Here is a 20,724-nt window from a genome sequence, read left to right on the forward strand (position 1 = left end):
TACATAAGTATTTCACCTTGGCAGCCCCTCACAGGGCGCCCCCTGGTGGAGCATATGAAAACAGGCTGAATCTGAATCCCACCTACCTTTCGCTTGCTCATTTGTCCAATGAGCTACAAGCCCAACGGAAAGGTTAGTGGTTTGAACCCACCATCTGCTCCACAGGAAACAAGCTCTGTCGTTTTGCTCCCATAAAGATCATAGCCTAGAAAAACCTTTGGGGCAGCTCAACTGTGTCTCTATGAGTCGGAACAGGCTCAATGGCGCAGTCACCAATGAACCCAAGATGCCGGTGGGTTGTCATGCTCACTGCTCTGCTCGTGCCCCGCACCCCGGGCTCTAATCTGTTTGCCAAATACTACAAACCATGTGGCTGTTGGGTGTTTTTCAGGACACCATTGAGGTCACGGGAACTTTCAAGCATCGCAAAGTGAACCTCGTGGAGGAGGGCTTCAACCCGACCGTCATCCAGGATTCTTTGTATTTCTTGGATGACCAAGCGAAAATGTATGTGCCTATGACCGAGGACATTTATAATGCCATAAATGGCAAAGCTCTGAAACTCTGAAATGCCCCAGGAGGACAGCTCATGGTGTTCCTGGAGAGAAACGGAAGGGGCCCAGCACAATCACTTGATAGAATCCCACTTAAATTTGATTGAAGATTGTGAAGTGCAATTTTTTTCTGTAGGAAATTATGCCTACTGATTTTTTTAATAACCCCTGAACCTTTGCGAGAGAAAAGAATTAGAGAGAATTATTTTTCAACACAACCTACTGTTAGCGGTTTCCTGCTGAGCTTGTTTGGGGGGAGGGTGTTATTTTTTTAAACACACAATAAAATAGATAACTACCAGCACATGAGCTGGGACGGTCTCTCGTGTTCTTTTTGACTTTAAACCCTGTGACAACCACCAAGGCCCCAACGGCCTCGCTATTAACTGTTCATAAGTCCCCTTCCTGCTAGTCATGGCGTGCTAGGTACAAATGAGAGAGGGATAGAGCATGTAAAAAGAGCAGTGTTGGCAGGTCAAGGGAGTCCCATTGGGTTCCTTCTAAATGTTCTTTGAATTGGAGAACAAAATGCACTCTGAAAGGGAACTATCAGGACTAGATTCTGGATGGCATGAGGTTTCTCAAGGAAAATTTCATGGAAAAATCCTTTCTCCCCTCAATATGAGCAGGTGCATTATCATGATAGGAAGTTAATTACTCGCCACCACTTTCCCGGCCTTTTCTTCACCAGTGCAGTTTCAATTTTCTGAAAACTTTTCTTAAGAAGTCCCTGTGATCGTCTTAAGACCTTTGAGAAAATCTATCAAGATTACCTCTTTGGAAGCTCAAAAAGAGTCTCCCTTAACCCTCTGAATGACCTTGCTGCCTTGAACTGAGTGGGCCCAGCAGGTCCCCCTGAAGGCACTGTGGTTATTGGACCTTACTCTCTAACCATATTGGTAAATGCCGTACTCACCCCCAATTACAATTTGTTCTATACAAATGTTCTTTGTTAGCTTTGATCTTACTTAAAAAACAATGGAAAGATCTACTCTTGATCTAGCTGAACTTTAACAAAAAAAATTACCAAAAGAAAAAAAGTATGTAAAGTTCAGCTAGATCAAGAATAGATCTTTCCACTGGTTCTGTGGGCTAGGCCTTGGGCTGATAATTGCAAGTCAGCTGTTCAAACCCACCAACAACTCCATGGGAGAAAGATGAGGCTGTGTGCTCCTGTAATGCTTTACAATCTCAGAAGCCCTAAAGAGTAGTTCTACTCAGTCCTATAGGATTGCTATGAGTGGGAATTGACTTTCTGGAAGTGGGCTGGGCTTGACTTAGCAAGAGTAAGATACATGTGATGCTGAGAGAACTTATCTTCAGCCATCCACGGATCGCAGAACAATTAAACACGTTTTGTTTAAAGGGAACTTCGTGTGTATGAACGGGAACCCTAGTAGCAATGCTTTTTGACTTACCCTTAGACCACACAATGTTAAAAAATATTGATCCATCTGTGGAACACCTCATAACATGGATGAACCAAGAAAACATTACGCTGCATGAAATTAGTCAATCACAAAAGGGAAAGTAATGTGTGAGACCCACTGTTTTTGTTTTTAATCATTTTATTGGGGGGGCTCATATAACTCTTATCACAATCCATACATACATCCATTGTGTCAGGCACATTTGTACATTTATTTTTTTTTGTATGTTTTTTTTAACAATTTATTGGGGCTGATACAATTCTTTTCACAGTTCATACATATACATACATCAATTGTATAAAGCACATCTGTACAGTCTTTGCCCTAATCATTTTTTTCTCTTTTCTTCTTTTACATTTTATTAGGGACTCATACAACTCTTACCACAATCCATACATATACATACATCAATTGTATAAAGCACATCCATACATTCCCTGCCCCAATCATTCTCAAGGCATTTGCTCTCCACTTAAGCCCCTTGCATCAGGTCCTCTTTTTTTTTCCCCCTCCCTCCCCATTCCCCCCTCCCTCATATGCCCTTGGTAATTTATACATCGTTATTTTGTCATATCTTGCCCTATCTGGAGTCTCCCTTCCCCCCTTCTCTGCTGTCCCTCTCCCAGGGAAGAGGTCACATGTGGATCCTTGTAATCAGTTCCCCCTTTCCAACCCACTCACCCTCCACTCTCCCAGCATCGTCCCTCACACCCTTGGTCCTGAAGGTATCATCCACCCTGGATTCCCTGTAGCTCCAACCCTCATATGTACCAGTGTACAGCCTCTGTCCTATCCAGCCCTGCAAGGTAGAATTCGGATCATGGTAGTTGGGGGGAGCAAGCATCCAGGATCTGGGGGAAAGCTGTGTTCTTCATCGATACTACCTCACACCCTAATTAACCCATCTCCTCTCCTAAACCCCTCTATGAGGGGATCTCCATTGGCTGACACTTGGGCCTTGGGTCTCCACTCTGCACTTCCCCCTTCATTTAATATGATACATATATACATATGTATACATATATACACATACATATATACATATACACATATATACACATACATACACACACTTATATCTTTTTTTTTTTGCATGATGCCTTATACCTGGTCCCTTGGGCACCTCGTGATCGCACTGGCCGGTGTGCTTCTTCCATGTGGGCTTATTTGCTTCTGAGCTAGATGGCCGCTTGTTCACCTTCAAGCCTTTAAGACCCCAGACATTATCTCTTTTGATAGCCGGGCACCATCAGCTTTCTTCACCACATTTGCTTATGCACCCATTTGTCTTCAGCGATCCTATCATGGAGGTGTGCAGTCAATGATATGATTTTTTGTTCTTTGATGCCTGGTAACTGATCCCTTTGGGACCACTCGATCACACAGGCTGGTGTGTTCTTCCATGTGGACTTTGTTGCTTCTGAGCTAGATGGCCGCTTGTTTATCTTCAAGCCTTTAAGACCCCAGTCACTATCTCTTTTGATAGCCGGGCACCATCAGCTTTCTTCACCACATTTACTTTTTCACCCACTTTGGCTCCAGCCGTTGTGTCGGGAGAGTGAGCATCATAGAGTTCCAATTTAATAAAAGAAGGTATTCATGCATTGAGGGAGTGTTTGAATAAAGGCCCAAGGTCCTTCTGCCACCTTAATACTTGACCTATAAATATAGACACATAGATCTATTTCCCCATCCTCCTATATATATTTGCATGTGCATGTCTTTGTCTAGACCTCCATGAATGCCCTTTGACTCCTAGCTCTTTCCTCCATCTCCCTTGACTTTCCTCCTGCCCTACTACCATGCTTCATCGCCACCTGGGCTAGAGTATACCTCTTCTCTAAGCAACCTTACCCTTGATCATTTCCCACCAGTCCTGCCACTCCCCCTTCTCTACCATTTGGGGTCCCATGTTTTTTCCCTTGTCCCTGGGTTTGTTAACACCACTTCCTTACCCCCCTCTCCCCCCACCCCAAGTCCCCCCGGAACTGTCGGTCCCGTTGTTTTTCCTCCAGATAGTTCATCCAGCCTGTCCTATTCAGACAGACCTGTGGAGTCACTAACATGCACGAAAACTAGACAGAGGAAAACAAAGCAACAGTATACAACCAGACAACAAAATAACAAAAACAAACCACTGACAAAGAACAGAACAAAACAGTTCACAAGAGAAAAGCTTGTAGTTAGTTCAGGGATCGTTTGCTGGCCCTTAGGAGCGTTTTCCAGTCCAGTCTGTTGGGGCACCATGCCCTGGCCCCAAAGTCCACTTTCAGCATTCCCTGGGGACCTAGCCACTCCATTCCCTTGCTGTTCCACTGCACTCCCCCAGTGATTTGCCTCGGTGTGGTGGGATCAGGTCACGTGCAATTCCCACACTGTGTCTCCGGTGCTGTCCCCTGTATCGCCCTTAGTCACTGAGGGGCATCATGTCTCATAGTAGGGCCAGCCATGTTGTTCTCACATTTGTACATTTATTGCCATCTTCATTTTCAAAACATTATTTCTTCTTGAGTCGTTAGTATCAGCTCCTCATTTTTCCCCTCCCTCACGAACTCTTGATAATTTATAAATTATTGTTATTTTTTCATGTCTTACACTGTCCAATATCTCCCTTTACCCACTTTTCTGTTGTCCATCCCCCAGGGAGGGGATAATATGTGGATCATTGTGATCAGTTCCCCCTTTCTTCCCTACCTCCTCCTTACTCTCCTGATATCTCTACTCTCATTATTGGTCTTTAGGGGTTTATCTGTCCTGGATTCCCTCAGTTTCCAGCTCTGATCTGTACCAGTGTACATCCTCTGGTCTAACCAGATTTGAAAAGTAGAATTGGGATCATGATAGTGGTGGGGGGGGGGGGAGCATTAAAGAACTAGAGGAAAGTTGTATGTTTCTTTTTTTTAATCATTTATTAGGGGTTCATACAACTCTTATCATAATCCATACATACATCAATTGTGTAAGGCATATTTGTATATTCATTGCCCTCATCATTCTGAAAATGTTTGCTCTCCACCTAAATCCCTGGCATCAGCTCCTCATTTTTCCCCTCCCTCTCTCCCTCCCTCTCCCCACCTCCCTCATGAGCCCTTGATAATTTATAAATTATTATTTTGTCATATCTTGCCCTGTCCGACGTCTCCCTTCACCCCCTTTTCTGTTTTCTGTCCCCCAGGGAGGAGGTCACATGTAGATCCTTGTAATCGGTTCCCTCTTTCCAACCCACTCTCCCTCTACCCTCCCAGTATCACCACTCACACCATTGGTCCTGAAGGTATCATCTACCCTGGATTCCCTGTGTTTCCAGTTCCTATCTGTACCAGTGTACATCCTCTGGTCTAGCCAGACTTGCAAGGTAGAATTCAGATCATGATAGTGGGGTGTGGGAGGGGGAGGAAGCATTTAGGAACTAGAAGAAAGTTGTATTTTTCATCTCTGCTACATTACTTTGGCTCATCTCCTACCCTAGACCCCTCTGCAAGGGGATCTCCAGTGACCAACAAATGGGCTTTGGGTCTCCACTCTGTACTCCCCCCAGTTGTATGTTTCATCAGTGCTATACTACACTCTGGCTAATCTCCTCCCTGAGACCCTTCTGTAAGGGGATGTCCAGTTGCCTACAGATGGGTTTTGGGTCTCCACTCTGCATTCCCCCTCATTCACAATGATATGATTTTTTGATCTTTGATGCCTGCTACCTGAGCCTATTGATACCTCGTGATCACACAGGCTGGTGTGCTTCTTCCATGTGGGCTTTGTTGCTTCTGAGTTAGATGGCCGTTTGTTTATCTTCAAGCCTTTAAGACCCCAGATGATATATCTTTTGATATCCAGACACCACCAGCTTTCTTCACAACATTTGCTTATGCAACCACTTTGTCTTCAGCAATCGTGTTGGGAAGGTGAGCATCATGGAATGCCAGTTTAATAGAGCAAAGTGTTCTTGCATTGAGGGAGTACTTGAGTAGAGGCCCAATGAGATCACTGTTTTTAAAGTCAAGAAACATTCTATGAAGATAACTGGGATGGGAGGGGAAGGGCGAATAAATGACTAACTAGAGAAAAGACACCACATTAACTTGAGTGAAGGGCGAAGCAATGTACAATAGGGGGAGAGGAGCAGGAGATTATCAAGGCAAAAGAAATCACTAGGAGCCCAAGAGTTAAAGGCTACAAAGATCCATGCGTGGATCTATGAGTGGATACACTGCAGACACACTCATGCTGAACAAGGGTGAGGAGGTGAATGGAATTATATCCCTGAAAATACATATTTGACATAGGCTATTCCCACATTGGGATTTATATGTGCTGTAACCATAACCATGAAGATCAGAGAACATATTCGGGCAAAGTCATTAAAACTTTGTCATAGCACCTTGAAGAAATGAGGCACTGGGTTTGGAAACTCGGGGCTACAGTCTTGGGGGACACCAAGGTCAATTGGTATAACATAATAACCATGTTCTATCTTCTACTTCAGTGAATCGCACTGGGGCCTTAAAAGCTGGCTAGTGGCCCTCAAAGGTGCAATGAGTAGTGTGTTCCCATTTGGAGCAGATAAACTTGAAGAGAATCAAGGTGCCTGGAAATAATTAGTCCGAAGGGCTAATGGACCTGAGGAAGCCCAACCTCTGTGACCCTGAGACCAAAAGAACTAGATGGTACCCAGCTAACACTGCCAACCACTCTGAAAGGGATCACAGTAGGAGAGCCTGGAAAGGATATGCAACAAAACTCAAAATCAATTTTGTTTTGTTTTTAATCTGGCTTTCTGATCAATAGAAACTGGCATAATCTCCTAGACAATGGCCCATAGTCACCCTTCATGCCTGGAAATGAACTCACACCAGGGGTGCAACGTTCAGCCAAGCAGCAGACAGGCCTATAAAGCGAACAACTTTAGGTGGTAAACACTTCTTCAAATCAACCATGTAAAATCACGAGGCAGCATTTTCCCAAGGATACATCTTGGAAGGCAGGAAGGGCTAGGAAAGATGGATAATGGAATCCATAAGCACAGGGAAGATGTGGGAAGAGTATTTTTACAGTATAGAGATGACAAGCAATGCCACAAACAGACATCCGTATGAATTGTTAGTGGAAAACCAATGTGCTCCGTAAACTCTCACCTAAATCACAATTTGAAAAAGTTAAAACCAAAGCAAACCGACAAGAAAATATTGTGATGGGTTGAATTCTATCCCCCCAAACATGAAGTAGGCCATGATTCTCAGTATTGTGTGATTGCCCTCCCACTGGGGATCCCATGTGCTTGCCGACATTTTGTGGTGTGTTTTCAATCCTAACCTCTGACGATGATGACTGAGGCAGATTGGGTTGTGTTGGCTAAGGGATGCTTCACGCTTACTTAAGCCACGGTGCCCTTACTCAGGTTAGGGAGTCCTGAGATAGAAGGGATCAGAGAGAGAGAGACCACAGTACCACCAAGAAAGAAGAGCCAGAAGCAAAGTGGATCCTTTGGAACCAAGGTTCCTGTGCTTAGAACCTTCTAGACCCAGAGAAGTTTGCTGTCAGGACACAGGTAGACTCCAAGTCATGTAGGGGAGGCTGACAGAGAAAGAAGCCTTCCCCCAGTGCTGGCCCCTTGAATTTGTAATCCTGGCCTCTTAAACAGTGAAAGAATAAATTTCTATTTGTTTAAACCCTCTACTTGTGATATTTCTCTTCTAGCTGCACTAGAGAGCTAAGACAACCATAAACTAATGGATTTCTATGTAAATCATTCACTGGGTCTTATTTCAAATGCATTGCTTGGAAACAGGCAATCATTTCATACATAGATAGGATGCTGTGACAAATTGATCTGGGGACAAACTAGAAAACATCAGCATTTTAAATGGAAGCCAATGAGAAGCAGTATGAAAATGCATAGGTTAACCAACTGTGAGGGGCACTGGTTAAAGCATGTAACTGCTAACCAAAAGGTTGGCAGTTCAAACCCACCAGTTGTTCCATGGGAGAAAACTGAGGCAATCTGCCTCTGTACAGATTGACAACCTTAGAAGCTCTGTGAAGCAGTTCTCTGGCCAGCAGGGCCGCGGTAAGCGTTAGCAGCGGTGGATTTTGTGGTTGTTTTGCTTTGTTTTATTTTTCGGCCAACTGTAGTAGCTTATCTTGAGAAATGGTGTTGGTCATCTGTACACCCACACTACAACATTTAGTAGCTTCCGGTTCTGGCCCAAGAGATGTCCCTCACCGGCACTCATGTGATGAAGTTTCCCAAGCCTCTACATGTGAAGTCAGATCTTATCTCTAAGGAACGCTATTGGAAAGGCACCTAGAAGGAATACTATGTGCTGTAACTTCGATGCAATAACTGTTTTGTCATTTCAATGAACACAGCTAACAAGAAAGACTGGTTCTTAACCCCGGGACTCTTGAAGGAGAGATGGGCTGCCCAGCCCACCTGCCTACTCCAAGTGCACAGAAATAAGACCCAGCGGACGATTTACACAGATTCCCAGATGATGCTGATGCGACTGGAGGAGAGAAGGGATACATTTTGAGAACCACAGACAAGAGAAAAGAGAAAACAAATCCTAAGTTACTCATTGCATGTGCTTTTTAGTACAGTTCCATTCGTCGGAGCTGGAATCTCTTCTAGGAACTCCGATTTCGTGACTGAACACTTGGGTTCAGGAAAAGTCAGGCGTAAAGCAACAAGGCACCCGCCTGTACTTTGTCATCTTTAGCTGGCAGTTTTTCTGAGAAATTCACATTGATTAACCACTTTCACTTATTGCCCAACTGGGGTTCTCTGTCTTGATCCACTCTGGCCAATGGAAAGCAATCCTAGGAAGAGAAATACTCCCCTTGGGTTAAAGGTGGAAACGCCTTGGGGGTGGGTGGGGAGCAAATCATGGGATTGGTTGTGTTGCGTTTCGGTTCGGATCCCTTGCTCTCAGGGGGCCCAGTGCTCGGGGCTGCCATATAGCTACTATTTTCATGTTCTCTTCACTTTTTTTATGGCATGTGTTTGTCTGGCAGGCATGCTTCTGCCTTTGCGAATAAGTGTTATTGAAAGTTTTGCCCTATCCCCAGCCTTCACTGTTTGTAAAAATAGTGTCCGGTCCCTTAAGTTTTAAATCTGTACACGTCAAAATTCATGTGTCGTGGTCTAAAAAGCTAGCCTGCGCATGTTTAATTTCCTTCACTCAAATGTTCTAAATTCTATACCACTAGCTAAACTACGTATAGTATCAACAGAACTACCTTGTGCCTCCTGGGGACGATTTGTAATGCTCGCTAATAAATGATAATGCTGTCTCCAAAATGAACCAAGGACGCATATAAACCAAAGGTATATGAGTAGGCTTTGGAGTCACACCTAACCTTAGGCCTAATCTATTCACAATTAGTTCTTATGACATGGCCCTACTCAATTCTCACTCTCATAGAGAGATCACTGAAGAAATGGGTGTTATAGCAGTGTGATGAAGAACTCAGATGGCGCCTATCTGAAAGAATAGTGCCGGGGTCTTGGCTCAAGCAAGCAGCCATCTAAGTGAGACATCAACTAAGTCCACACAGAAAAGCACACTCGCCTGTGTGATCCAAAGATCATAAATGATAAAATTCAGATCTGGAGGGAGGAACAGTATGAGAGCATCGATTCTAAATAACAAGTTTGTAGAAGGCTGTGGTTAACCATGGAAGTTCAAAATCCATGTACAGGGTCCCCAAAAGGTTTAAGCCTCCAACTATAGCCCAGAGATAGGACTCGCCTCGCTCTCGGACAGAGCATCGTGAAGTCAGTGATGGCAGAGGCAGTTAGGTTTCAATGTCACATCTTATCATTTGATCTCCCTTTTGACCCATTTTACATTTGGTCCAGTTTCTAATATTTTATGCTTTCTTTTCAATACAGGGTTTTCCTTATTTCATCATTATTTGGGGAGTTGTTTGTTTCTTGATTTTGTTTTGTGTGTTTTTTCCTTATAGGAAACCCAGGATGGGTAAATCAATGGGCACAGTAACTAGGTCAAGAATGACCTAGGGGCATGGCAGTGGAGGTTGGGGGGAAATAGAGAGCTGACAAGTACCAAAAAGAAGAAAACATTCTAAAATTGACTGTGATGATTGGGTAGCTCTTCTTATGGCTGGCTATTGAATTATAAGATATGTGAATTATGTGCTAATTGAAAAATTATTAATAAGTAAATAAAATCGATCCTAGAGAGTATCCAGTTGTGATGCAGCAAATCATTTGATCGGGCTCAGCTAGCCCCAGTCTTCGTAACCTCCCCCCAAAGGACTTTTTCCTGATGAGTCTGGTAAAAGGAGGTGGAGGAAGGGAATAATGCCAACCTCAACTCACTGCCACAGAGTCCATTCCAACCCATGGCAACCCTCTCAGGGGAGGGAGAACTGCTCTGTGGTTTCCGAGACTGGAACTCTTTTCCTGCACAGTACGTGGTGGTTCCGAACTGCAGACTTTGCAGATCACAACCCAATACGTAACCACTATGCCACCAGGGCTCCTGGTCAAAATTATTACCATCTACTCTGGTTTCTCTTCAGCCTGTAGGATTCAGACTTCAGAAGCCAATAGGATTATGAAACTCGTGTGTGTGTGTGTGTGTGTGTGTGTGAGAGAGAGAGAGAGAGAGAGAGAGAGAGAGAGAGAGAGAGAGAGAGAGAGAGAGAGAGAGAGAGGGAGAGAGATAACAAGGTTAATTCTGATTGTAAAAACTTGGAACTCATAATAGGTGATTGGTCAGGTTTGCCATCCTACTGGGTATCAAGTGAGTCATCTGAGCAGCAGAACAGGGGATGTCACTACCACCCGGATGATAAGAGCCAACAGTTGGAATGTATCTTTATACGCTGAAATGCCTATGCCTGGAGCCTCTTCAATCCGGGAACAGAAAGCTATGACACCAGAAGCAAGAGCCAGAGCATGAGACAGAGCAGTGGGCTTTCTGGTCCACAGAGCAAGTTAAGCTGAGTGTATGCCAGCCACTTGTGGAGTGGGGTACCTCTGGGTACTTTCATTAGGGGAATTCGTTTTGCTGGCCCTGGAGCTAGGACTGAGTGCCTTTGGTGGGAGGCTAGTGGAGGAGTGGCATGACCTTTGGGCATTTATCTGCAGCCCTGGAAGAGCTTTGAGCAAGGGACCAAAGAGCCGAGGGCCAGAGAGAGGCCGGCTGGTGGTCCTGGCTGAGAAGAGGCTCTCCTGACCAAAGAATTGTGACCTCGGAATTTCTGATGCTGCACTGTAATCTGTTCAGTTCCCTAATAAGCCCCATGATCATGAGTATTGTCTAAAGCGCTATGTGGCCAGCGCCACACGTGAGGGGCAGCTGGTGTTGGAACTGATACAGGAGGAGGGAGGGAGGGTCCGTGTCTGATGGTGATTGTCCTCCTCCCCACGTGGGAAGTCAGTGAGGGTCAGATGGCACCGGTACTTTCTCATGACAATCCGAAGAAATGCTTCTCACCCACCCACCCACCCTTCGGTTAATTATTCCATATTTTAGAGGTTTGTTAAATCACACAAGGATCTGCTTGGTTTCAGAGACAAGCGCAGTTTATTTTTACATTGTATGTCATGCCACAAACTAAACCACAGAAGCTGCTGGTCAGCCTACTTCCCCCAGCTCGTCTCCTGGCCTTTCTGCTGGGACCTGCTGGGACACGCTGAGAAGGGGCTCTATTTTTAGCCTACGGTGGGTGACGAACCCCTAGAAGACTCTGATAAAAAAAAATATGAACGCTCTCACAAGAAGAAAGCATACACACACATACACACATAGCACACAATTCTGAGGGGTTCCCTGACTCCCTGCACTGCATTGTGGGTCCTAGCTAAAGCCCCGCCCCCGGCTCACACCAGGGCCTGCAGAGGGCAGCAGGGCAGCTGGAGCCCACACTGAGGGCTGCATTCAGAGAAGCTGGGGACGCTGTAGAACTTAATTAATTTCTTGAAGGCACTTTTCTTCAGCAGCAGCATCTCTTCTGGAAACTTGGAAAAAATCCTAACCCGGGAGCCCCCATTCTTTGTGGCGCCATCTAAGGGCAGCGACGTCCGAGCACTCACGGACACACTGTTGCAGCTGAGAGAACGCACCCTCTTCTTCTTGTTCTGCACGGACAGGTCACTGAACAGGAAAGAGGACAGCTTGGGCTGGGTGACATCCGGGGCCTCTTCCAAAAAGCAGTCATCCACGGGGCCTATCAGGGTTTCAAGAGAGTGGCCGTCTTCCATTCTGATAGGGCCCGCTCCCACACGCGGAGGCTGCTTGATGACCTTCCTGGTCTGCGCTGGGTCATCCCCTGCCCCATTGGCAGATGAAAGGGGAATTCCCTTGGCCATGGCTCTGATCGGAGGGATGAGGTTCCCAGCCCGAGGGCTGGGTTGGGACGTACAGTGTTGGCTCAGGATGAAGGAAGCAGCCTCTTGAATAACATTCCAGTCTCTCAGGATGTCATCCCTGGTGGTAAACTGGGATGTCACCGTGAAACGGATAATCAGCTTGTCCTGGATGGTGGCCGGGATGAGGAAGAGATGCCCAGACCTGGCAATTTCTTTGAGCACGCTCTCTGTGAGACAATTTGGCCCCTGTTTGAAGAAGAAAGAGAAGTGAGGTACGGTACGACACTGGGTCACATCATTCACTAGAGATCATGGAAGACGGCACTACCTTTAAACGAAAAACCACCAGGCCAAGGTGCCTCTTGGCAGGAATTTCAAAGAAGGGGTCATTTCTGACCAAACATTCAAAATATTTAGCCAGTTCCGTGCCCTGGAATTGAAAACAGAGAGAGAACTTAGATTAATCATTAGACACGGGTCAAAGTATGCCTCACCTTTCCTGCAAGTCAGGGGTTTAAACTCATGGCTCCACCGAGCCATCGAGCCAATCCTAAGTGAGTTCTGAGTGGTCATCTTCCCCTCTGGATGGGACTCTTGTCCCATCAGACCCACCTCTTGAAGCTGGGCCTCCAGCCCCTCTTTAAGCCAAGTCCAATGGAATGTATTTTGCCGTCCAGGTTATCTGACCTCCGCGCTCTGCGTCCCTACCAGGTGCCGCATATGGGCTGTGCCCAGAGGAAAAGATGCCCATTTCTAGGGCACCCGAAAGTGCCATGTGGGCTATCGACCACTGGGTCCCCACTCCATGCCTTCCTTCCTGTTTACCTACTCTCTCAAAACTGTTCACGTCTCAAGTTCAAATGCCCTCCCATGGCCTTTCTCCTGACATGCCACCAAACCAAACGACACTGCTGACGTAACCCGCCCCGCCTCCAGGGCTCCGCAGACACAGCGATTGTCCCAGGTCATCTCACATACACCGTGGAAATGGCATAGCACCATATTGACCTTACGCGAAGGTTTCTTCCATCTGGAAAGTTCCCTCTGTCTTTTTTTTTTTTAACCTGAGATTATTGGCTAAGCAAAGATAGGACTTGTGTTTTCTTCCTTTTGAAAAAAAAAAAGTCTACAAGCTTCTCAATGGATCTCAAGAAATTAAAATTAATTGCTGACCGCTGGTTTTCCCACATACTATTTACAGTTCCTGGTGTCCCTAGGTGGTGTCAAAACGGTTAGTGTACTCAGCTCCTAAGAGAAAAGTTAGAGCCCCGGTTCTCAACCTTCCTAATGCCACCACTTTTTCATGTGGTTCCTCGTTGTTGTGGTGACCCCCCACACCCCCGCCCAACCATAACATTATCTTCATTGTCATTTTAGTATTTCATCATTGTCATTTTGGTACGGTTATGAATCAGGCGACCCCTGTGAAAGGGTCATTTGGCCCCCAAAGGGGTCGCGACCCACAGGTTGAGAACCACTGCGTTAGCTGTTCCGGCCCACCCAAAGGCACTTCAGCAGCCGGGGCTGGAAATGCGATGGGAAACTCCACCGGTCACTGCCCCGCACTGCAACTTGCGGGAGTCGCCAAGACACAGTCAACACCCGGTAGCTACTTTGGGTTTCATGCGTTTGTTTTTCGCTCGGATTTCAAGAGAAAGATAAAGGGTTTCGCTAATCGCCACTCAGGATGATGAAACAAGTTGCTAGAAACTTCATTCAGAAGCCCCTTCTGCCTTTCTCGTGGGGAGCCCTGGTGGTGTAGCGGTTAAGAGTTGGGCTGCGAACCTCAAGGTCACCAGTTGGAAACCAAAAGTCCACCCCTCCGGAGAAAGATGGGGCTTTCTACTCCTGTAAAGAGTCACAGCTTTGGAAATTCACAGGGGCAGTTCTACCCTGTCCTATAGGGTCGCTGTGAGTCGGTATCAACCCGTTGGCAGAGAGAGAGAATCTCATTCTCAGCTGCATAAAGGGGTCGCTAGTCACTGCCCCAAGAACTTTTGTGTAAATCCTAAGCTCTCTCTTGGAAAGGAGCTTCCTAGCGGTGTTCTGGCTGTTTAACACTGTGCAATTCATTTTCTAATTGTGCCGTGATTCCCCTCTGGAGATCCATCCCTCCAGGCCCATTTCCACTCACCAGCCCTGCCCGCTTTGATATTTTTCTGGGTAAATGTTCTTAAAGCCACATGAGACCCATTAAGCCATCTCAGCTAGAGACCTTGGATCAGGCTAGCTAAGGGCAATATGACGGCCTCTTCTGAGCAAAGCAAAAGGTCCCCGGACATCTGTGTTCAACCTCTGCATTTTCTCAAGGGAGCTCAGGGGAAGTGACTGGTCCAGGGTACAGGTGGCCAGACGCTGGCCTCCTGGTTGCCAGGTAGATTTTCCTCCCACTGTGTCCTGCCGTCTCCAGCACCGGTTGTCGACAACAAGATAGAAACTTGGTGATACAGTGATGACTGATTGGACGGCTAACTGCAAGGTCAGTACTTGGAAACCACCAGGGGCTCCCAGGGGGTGGGGGGTGGGGGCGGGAGGAGATGAGGCTTTCTACTCCCATAAAGAGTTACAATCTTGGGAACCACCCAGAGAGGGTAATTCTACTCTGTTCCATGAGTTGGAATGAACTCAAGGGCAGTGAGTTCGGGTTTGAGGAGGTTAGGCCAGGGGAGAAGGGACATGGTGTTCAGTTAGGCTCTCCTCCACCTGCAGGACACCATTCTAGGTCAGAGTTGAGTGAACTAGGGCCCACAGGCCAAACCCAAGCTCCCAACTGCTTTTTCAAATAAAGCCTTCTCACAGAATCCGCTAAGTCCACACAGAAGAAGCACACCAGCTTGTGTGATGCAAAGGCGACAATTACGAAAATTTGAATAATAGCAAAAATTATGAACACCCAATTTGTAGAAGCCTATGGAGGAACCCCAAACCCATCTGCAGAGTATCTGGTCAGACTGAGTCACTGGCAGATCCACTCTAGCCACAGGCAAGAGTCTCAAACAGCCTGACTATCCAGCAGAGACCATTTTAAGCTTGATTGTGCAGAAGCTAACTCAATACTTGGCCAGTTGACCTCCCTGTAGACCCGAGCTGAATTGGTTCTGGGTGCAAGTATCTCTTACGTGTTCCATGACCATGACAGAAATATCTTCCCTGGCTTTTTGCATGTTGATGGGGGTCTTCTGTTTCTTCCTCATGTATTTTTGCCTTTATATTATTATTATTTTATCCTTACCACCTTATGTCGGTTTTGTTTTTTGTTTCTGTTGGGTTTCCCAGTTGAAGCGCAGGGGGAGTGGATGCACAGTGATAATAACTGATACAGGGGGTTATAGGGGACACAGGGGTGTGGATGGGGTGATAGGAAGGGAAAGGGGATTTCAGGAATTAAAAAATGAAGGCAGGAGGGGGGAGGGAGACACTGATATGTGAAGGCGCAACTCATTTCAAAAGTGATATAACGATGGGGGGAGGCGGGTTTCTAAACTTGTGGTGGTGATGATTGTTCAATTCTCATTAATATGATTGAAAGATCGAACAATTGAATTGCATGACATGTAAACTATGTGCCAATAATATTTGGGGGAGGGGGAATAAAGTTTTATAACAGAGAAATTTTAAAATTTGAGCTGCTATACCGCAGTTGCACATAGGGTCATGCTTGTGTGACAACAGCATACTGAGCAATATAGCAAGAGTAGAGGCCCTGCAAGGTAAAAAATATGCACAGAACAAGTTTGCTGATCCCTATTGTGGATGACAGGCGCCCTGGTGGGATAGTGGATACACTCTGGGCTGGTCACCACAAGGTCAGCAGTTCTAACCCAGCAGCCACTCTAAGGAAGAAAGAGGGAACTCTGTTCCCATAAAGATATATGGTCTCAGAAGCCCACGTGGGCAATTGTATCCTGCCCAACAGGGCCACGATGCGTCGCGATCAATTTGATGGCAGCGAGTTTGGGTTTTGCGTGTTCTGTGCTGAGTGGGTGACCGAAAACCAGCCTGTGCAGTAAGACATTTGCCTTAGTCTTGTGAGGGTGTCTTCACAAAGACGGGGGTGGAAAGGCTTGCACAAAGATCAGCCAGCCCCGAGAGCTGGTCTTGCCTTAACGCCTGTGCGTTGAGCAAGAGCAAAGCTAATGAGATGGCCTTGCATAACAAATCCTATCTTGGATTTACCAATATGATCCAGGGAACAGGTCCCATCAAAACAATGGCTTCTGAGGTGATCCGTTAGCCAGGATGCCTTTAAAGCAGAGAGGTCCACTCAGAAGGTTATGGACACTATTTGAGGGAACCCCAAAGGGGTCATCTAGATAAATTTTCTCAAATGACACAGGATGATGACAGGGGCGGGGGCAGTATTTGGAAGAAGTTTTAAGAAAATGGAAGGCTGCCTTGGGGAGGAAAAGACCAGGGATACTGCACTGAGGAATCATCTGCCATCAGAACAAAGTGCGTGCTCCTTGCTTGAAGGGCAGCAAGCCTCTATCCACCCTCCATCCCTGATTGTGTGACTTCAGACTTCTCGTTGGCCCCCCAAACATGAAGCACACTTAAAACGAACATGATTTAAGGCTTTCGGGGATGCCAAAGTACCATTTTGGCATGGCAGAAACTGAAGAGCCCAGAATTCTTCAGAGAAGGAGACATACCTTCACGCCTGCATAGGTCTAACTGTAGGATATGCCAAGAAACAATAGCTTATCAATTTTTTGATATATTGGTATCTTAAAGGTTTGTAGCCTCTTGTTGCAATACTTTTTGACTGACCCTTTTATGGTATCTCATGTAATCCTCCCTTAAATGTTTGATTGGTTTTATGATCATTTTTCTATCTTATAAACTAGAAAGCCAAACACAGGCATGGTAAGTAATTTGTCTAAGCTCATCAAATAGTAAATAGGAGAGAACTAAGCATTCCAACCCAGAGCCTGTTCTCTAAAGCACAACTCTATAACAGAGAAATACAGAACTTGGGCTTATGTAACCACCCCAAGAGCCCAGGGCTCTGGAAACAGCATTTGGAATTGAGCAGGTCAATTGCCATCTCTGAACCTCCTCTGCAGGACAGGTCTGACCACGGCAAATCCACACATACCCAAGCACAGTTTAAAGTATCTAATTTTAAAACATAACTTACTCTTTTTTTAATCAAAAGTACTATGCAAGTGGGACTACTGATGGAAGGAGAGAATTACTCCCCTGAAATGCTTCTTTTCAATTCTATCCTTTACGATTGTAGGACTTTGGGTAAATTCGGTTCCTGAGCTACTTTACATATTTTCACTAAATACAAAGCCGAGGGAAAATGGAAGGATCCGAAGTGGGGCCTACTCCACAAAGAACAGGGCCAAAGGCAAAGTGTATTCTTGTGCTCGGGGCACGTGGGGGTGAATGGATCAGTGAACTGCCTGAGCTGAAGCTCCTGGAGTCGGCCCTCTCCCTCCCCAGGAGACTACAGAGACAAGACCAGCCCTGGCCTCCTTCCCTCTTCCAGCACAATCATCTTGTTTTCACTGAGTGGAACTAAACTACATTGTACTAAATAGGCTTTCAACACATACAAGGTGGGGGTGTCTGTGCCAGACTGGGGATGTCTATCTGTCTGGAGACCTCTGTTCTTTCTAGACAGGGCCATTTTTTTTATAATCAACATCAAGTTGATTCTAACTCATGGCAACCCCATGCGTGTCAGCGTAGAACTGTCCTCCACACGGTTTTCATTTGCTGATTTTCCGCAGTAAATCTCCAGGCATTTCTTCTGAGGCACCTGTGGGTGGACTGGAGCCCCCAACCTTCTGGTTCGCAGCTGAGTGTATTAACCAATGGCACCACTCAGGGACTCCTATGGCTGTACCAGGGAGTGCACTTTTCAGATCATCATGGCAACCTGAATCATTGGTCCCAGTGCTCGGTGGCATCAGAAGACATGATGAGACAGCCATTGGAGTCACATTCTGGGCCGTGTTCCTCTCGCTAACAAAGACAGGCTACCTGAATAATCAACCCCAGGAGCCCGAGAGCAGGCCCAGACACCTGAGCCAGATGCCATAGGTCCCTTGGGCAGGTCTGAGAAGCACAGTCTAGCCTTGCCCCCATTAGAAACAGCGACGCGCGGGCTCTGCCCCCCCAGCCTGAGCGCTACCTACGTGTCTGACATGAGCCTGAAGATTCTTCACCCCGAAGGACCGAATCACGAACCAGAGTTTAATTGAGCGAAACCGCCGGCTCAGGGGAATCTGCCAGTGCTGGAAACAAAGAAGCATGGTTAGAGACAGGGTGGCCGCTCCTTTCTGGGCTCCTGGGCATTCTCTGTCGCCCGCCCAGGCCTCCAGGGATGGGTGGTCACCATGACTCCCTGAGCTGTTGCTAAGGAGGAAGCAAAGCGCATTACCCAGAGGCTGCCCGCTGTGTGACCAAAGCACGGAAGCAGGTGGCCAATAGGGCCTGGAGGGAGACTAGGACAGGGGGGCCCAGGCCTGTGGCCCTACACCCCAGGAAAGGGCAGTTTGCTCTAAGTGTTGCTTGCAACCTTTCATCCCTGCCCTCAAAGTCAAGTTCTCAAACTCCCTGCCATCAAGTTCGTTCTGATTCATATCGACCCTACAAAGGCAAGGTAGAACTGCCTCTGTGGGTTTCCAAAACGGTAACCCTGTAGGAGAGTAGAAAGCCTCCTCTTTCTCCCACAGAGTAGCCTGTGGTTTCGAACTGCTGACCTTGAAGTTAGCAGTCTAATGCCTAGCCCACTTCACCGCCAAGGTTCCCAAAATGCAAGGCAGGGCCTATTCTTTTTTTCACTACATTAACCTACATTCCTTCACTAACCAAAAATAAAGTTCTATTTTTATGTCCCTCCAAAATGTAAAGTGGTTGAAAGTTCAGACGTTGGGCCTCCAGACATGGGAGTCCCCTCCAGCTAGCTTCTATCGCTCAGGCAGTGGAGCCTCCGTGGCTCATCCAAGACCCAAGAGAGCACACCCCCAGCCCGCACCCCGCCCAGCTGTGGTTCAAGGGAAACACATGGCAGGGGCTTCAGGAGGAGGTGCAGTGATGGTTGACTATACCCATGCTAAGATGTGGGCTGTAAATCACAGTATATCTGCCATCACGGCTCAGTGTGTTTGTCACATTGCAGTTGACACGCTGTCCCTGTGTCCTGCTACGGCTGCTTGCGTGGGTTGCAATGGTGCCGGAAGCTATGCTGCCAGCATTTCAAACAGCAGCTGGATCACCTACAAGGGACAGGTTTCAGTGGGGCTTTTAAACTATGACGGGCCAGAAAGAAAGGCCTGGTGATCCCAGAATATCGTCTGATAGAATACAGTGGCTGAACCTGGAAGGCACTACGCAACTGCCACAATCATCGGCTCAAACACACCACTGATCCTGAAGATGATACACAAGGCTGCCATGAGTGGGACCGGAGGCAACTAATACTGAGTCACGTCTAGAGGCCAGCCAGCCAGTATTGAACCCCAGCGTCAGGGCCTCGCCTTTGCCTAGGACATTCCTGTGCCCTTAGGCGGTGCCACTGGACTTTCAGATTTCAACCACCATCTCTGACTTAGGTACCGTGACACTAACGTTGACTCTTTGTTCCAAGTGACCAAATACAGTGGAATGGAAGGTTCAAGGTTAGGGTCACCACAGATGTCAAGCCCATGTTCTCAGGTCTGAAGATAGAGCCAAGGGCTTGGAAAATATGTTCAGGGAGTCCTGTTACGGTCAGGAAACTTCTGCCACGGTTCTCTGTTGACTGCGAACAAATATTTGCCCCATGAAATATTTTTTGACGTCTCCAGGGAATTGCCAAATCCTCAGTGTCCTCATGTCCATCCTTCACCTCTGGCTTTCCTGACCTGGGCCCAGTTGGGACATTGCCCCCATGTGCACTGGCAGCCTTTCTCCCCCTGCATAGAAGTAAGAAGCCTTTGATCCCAGCGTGAGGACCAACCTGAAATTTTTTTGACCAGCAGAGGGCACCAAACCCTGACAATAAAGCAAACCCCACTGGTAAACCCGTCACCTGCACTCCTTGCCAAACCTACGTTCTGAGGGGAGTAATAAAGGGGTAGACCAGAAAGCAAAGCCGCCGCCAGCAGACCTGTTCCAACAGAGGGCTTTTTTCCAAGCATCCTGGCTTCCAGGTGCTTATGGCCAACTGATCATCTTCTTTCAGCAGCACATTAACAGGGCGCACAGGGACACGATTTCGATTTCTTCTCAAGCTGGCCTTATCTTCCTTGTTTCTCTTCTGTCACTAGCTGGTCCAGAGTGGGGCTCCAGTTAGCACTTTCCATTGGAACAGGACATTTGATGCATGAAGGCTGACGTGGCTGTTCTTGAACTTGAGTTATTCTCAGGGCCCCTCAGGAGCCCTCTCAGTAAATAAGTATGGCTT

The 20,724-nt window shown here is 46.8% G+C and overlaps 2 protein-coding genes across 4 annotated transcripts in view; one reads left to right on the forward strand and one right to left on the reverse strand.

The window, feature by feature from the left end:
• SLC27A2 (solute carrier family 27 member 2) overlaps positions 1-568 on the forward strand; it is a 59,045-nt gene extending 58,477 nt beyond the window's left edge. For both annotated transcript variants that reach the window (XM_075531754.1, XM_075531755.1), the window contains one exon: positions 392-568. In XM_075531754.1, coding sequence (XP_075387869.1) covers positions 392-568 — 177 coding nt within the window. The remainder of the gene's footprint in view (positions 1-391) is intronic.
• An 11,266-nt stretch (positions 569-11,834) lies between these two features.
• HDC (histidine decarboxylase) overlaps positions 11,835-20,724 on the reverse strand; it is a 28,492-nt gene continuing 19,602 nt past the window's right edge. The window contains exons 10-12 of one of the 2 annotated variants that reach the window (XM_075531775.1): positions 18,473-18,571; positions 12,652-12,753; positions 11,835-12,569 (exon numbers count right to left, since the gene is read on the reverse strand). In XM_075531775.1, coding sequence (XP_075387890.1) covers positions 11,835-12,569; positions 12,652-12,753; positions 18,473-18,571 — 936 coding nt within the window. The remainder of the gene's footprint in view (positions 12,570-12,651; positions 12,754-18,472; positions 18,572-20,724) is intronic. The other variant, XM_075531776.1, reaches the window with a different exon arrangement.

This window comes from Tenrec ecaudatus, chromosome 14, assembly GCF_050624435.1.
Source record: "Tenrec ecaudatus isolate mTenEca1 chromosome 14, mTenEca1.hap1, whole genome shotgun sequence".
Classification (NCBI taxonomy): domain Eukaryota; kingdom Metazoa; phylum Chordata; class Mammalia; order Afrosoricida; family Tenrecidae; genus Tenrec; species Tenrec ecaudatus.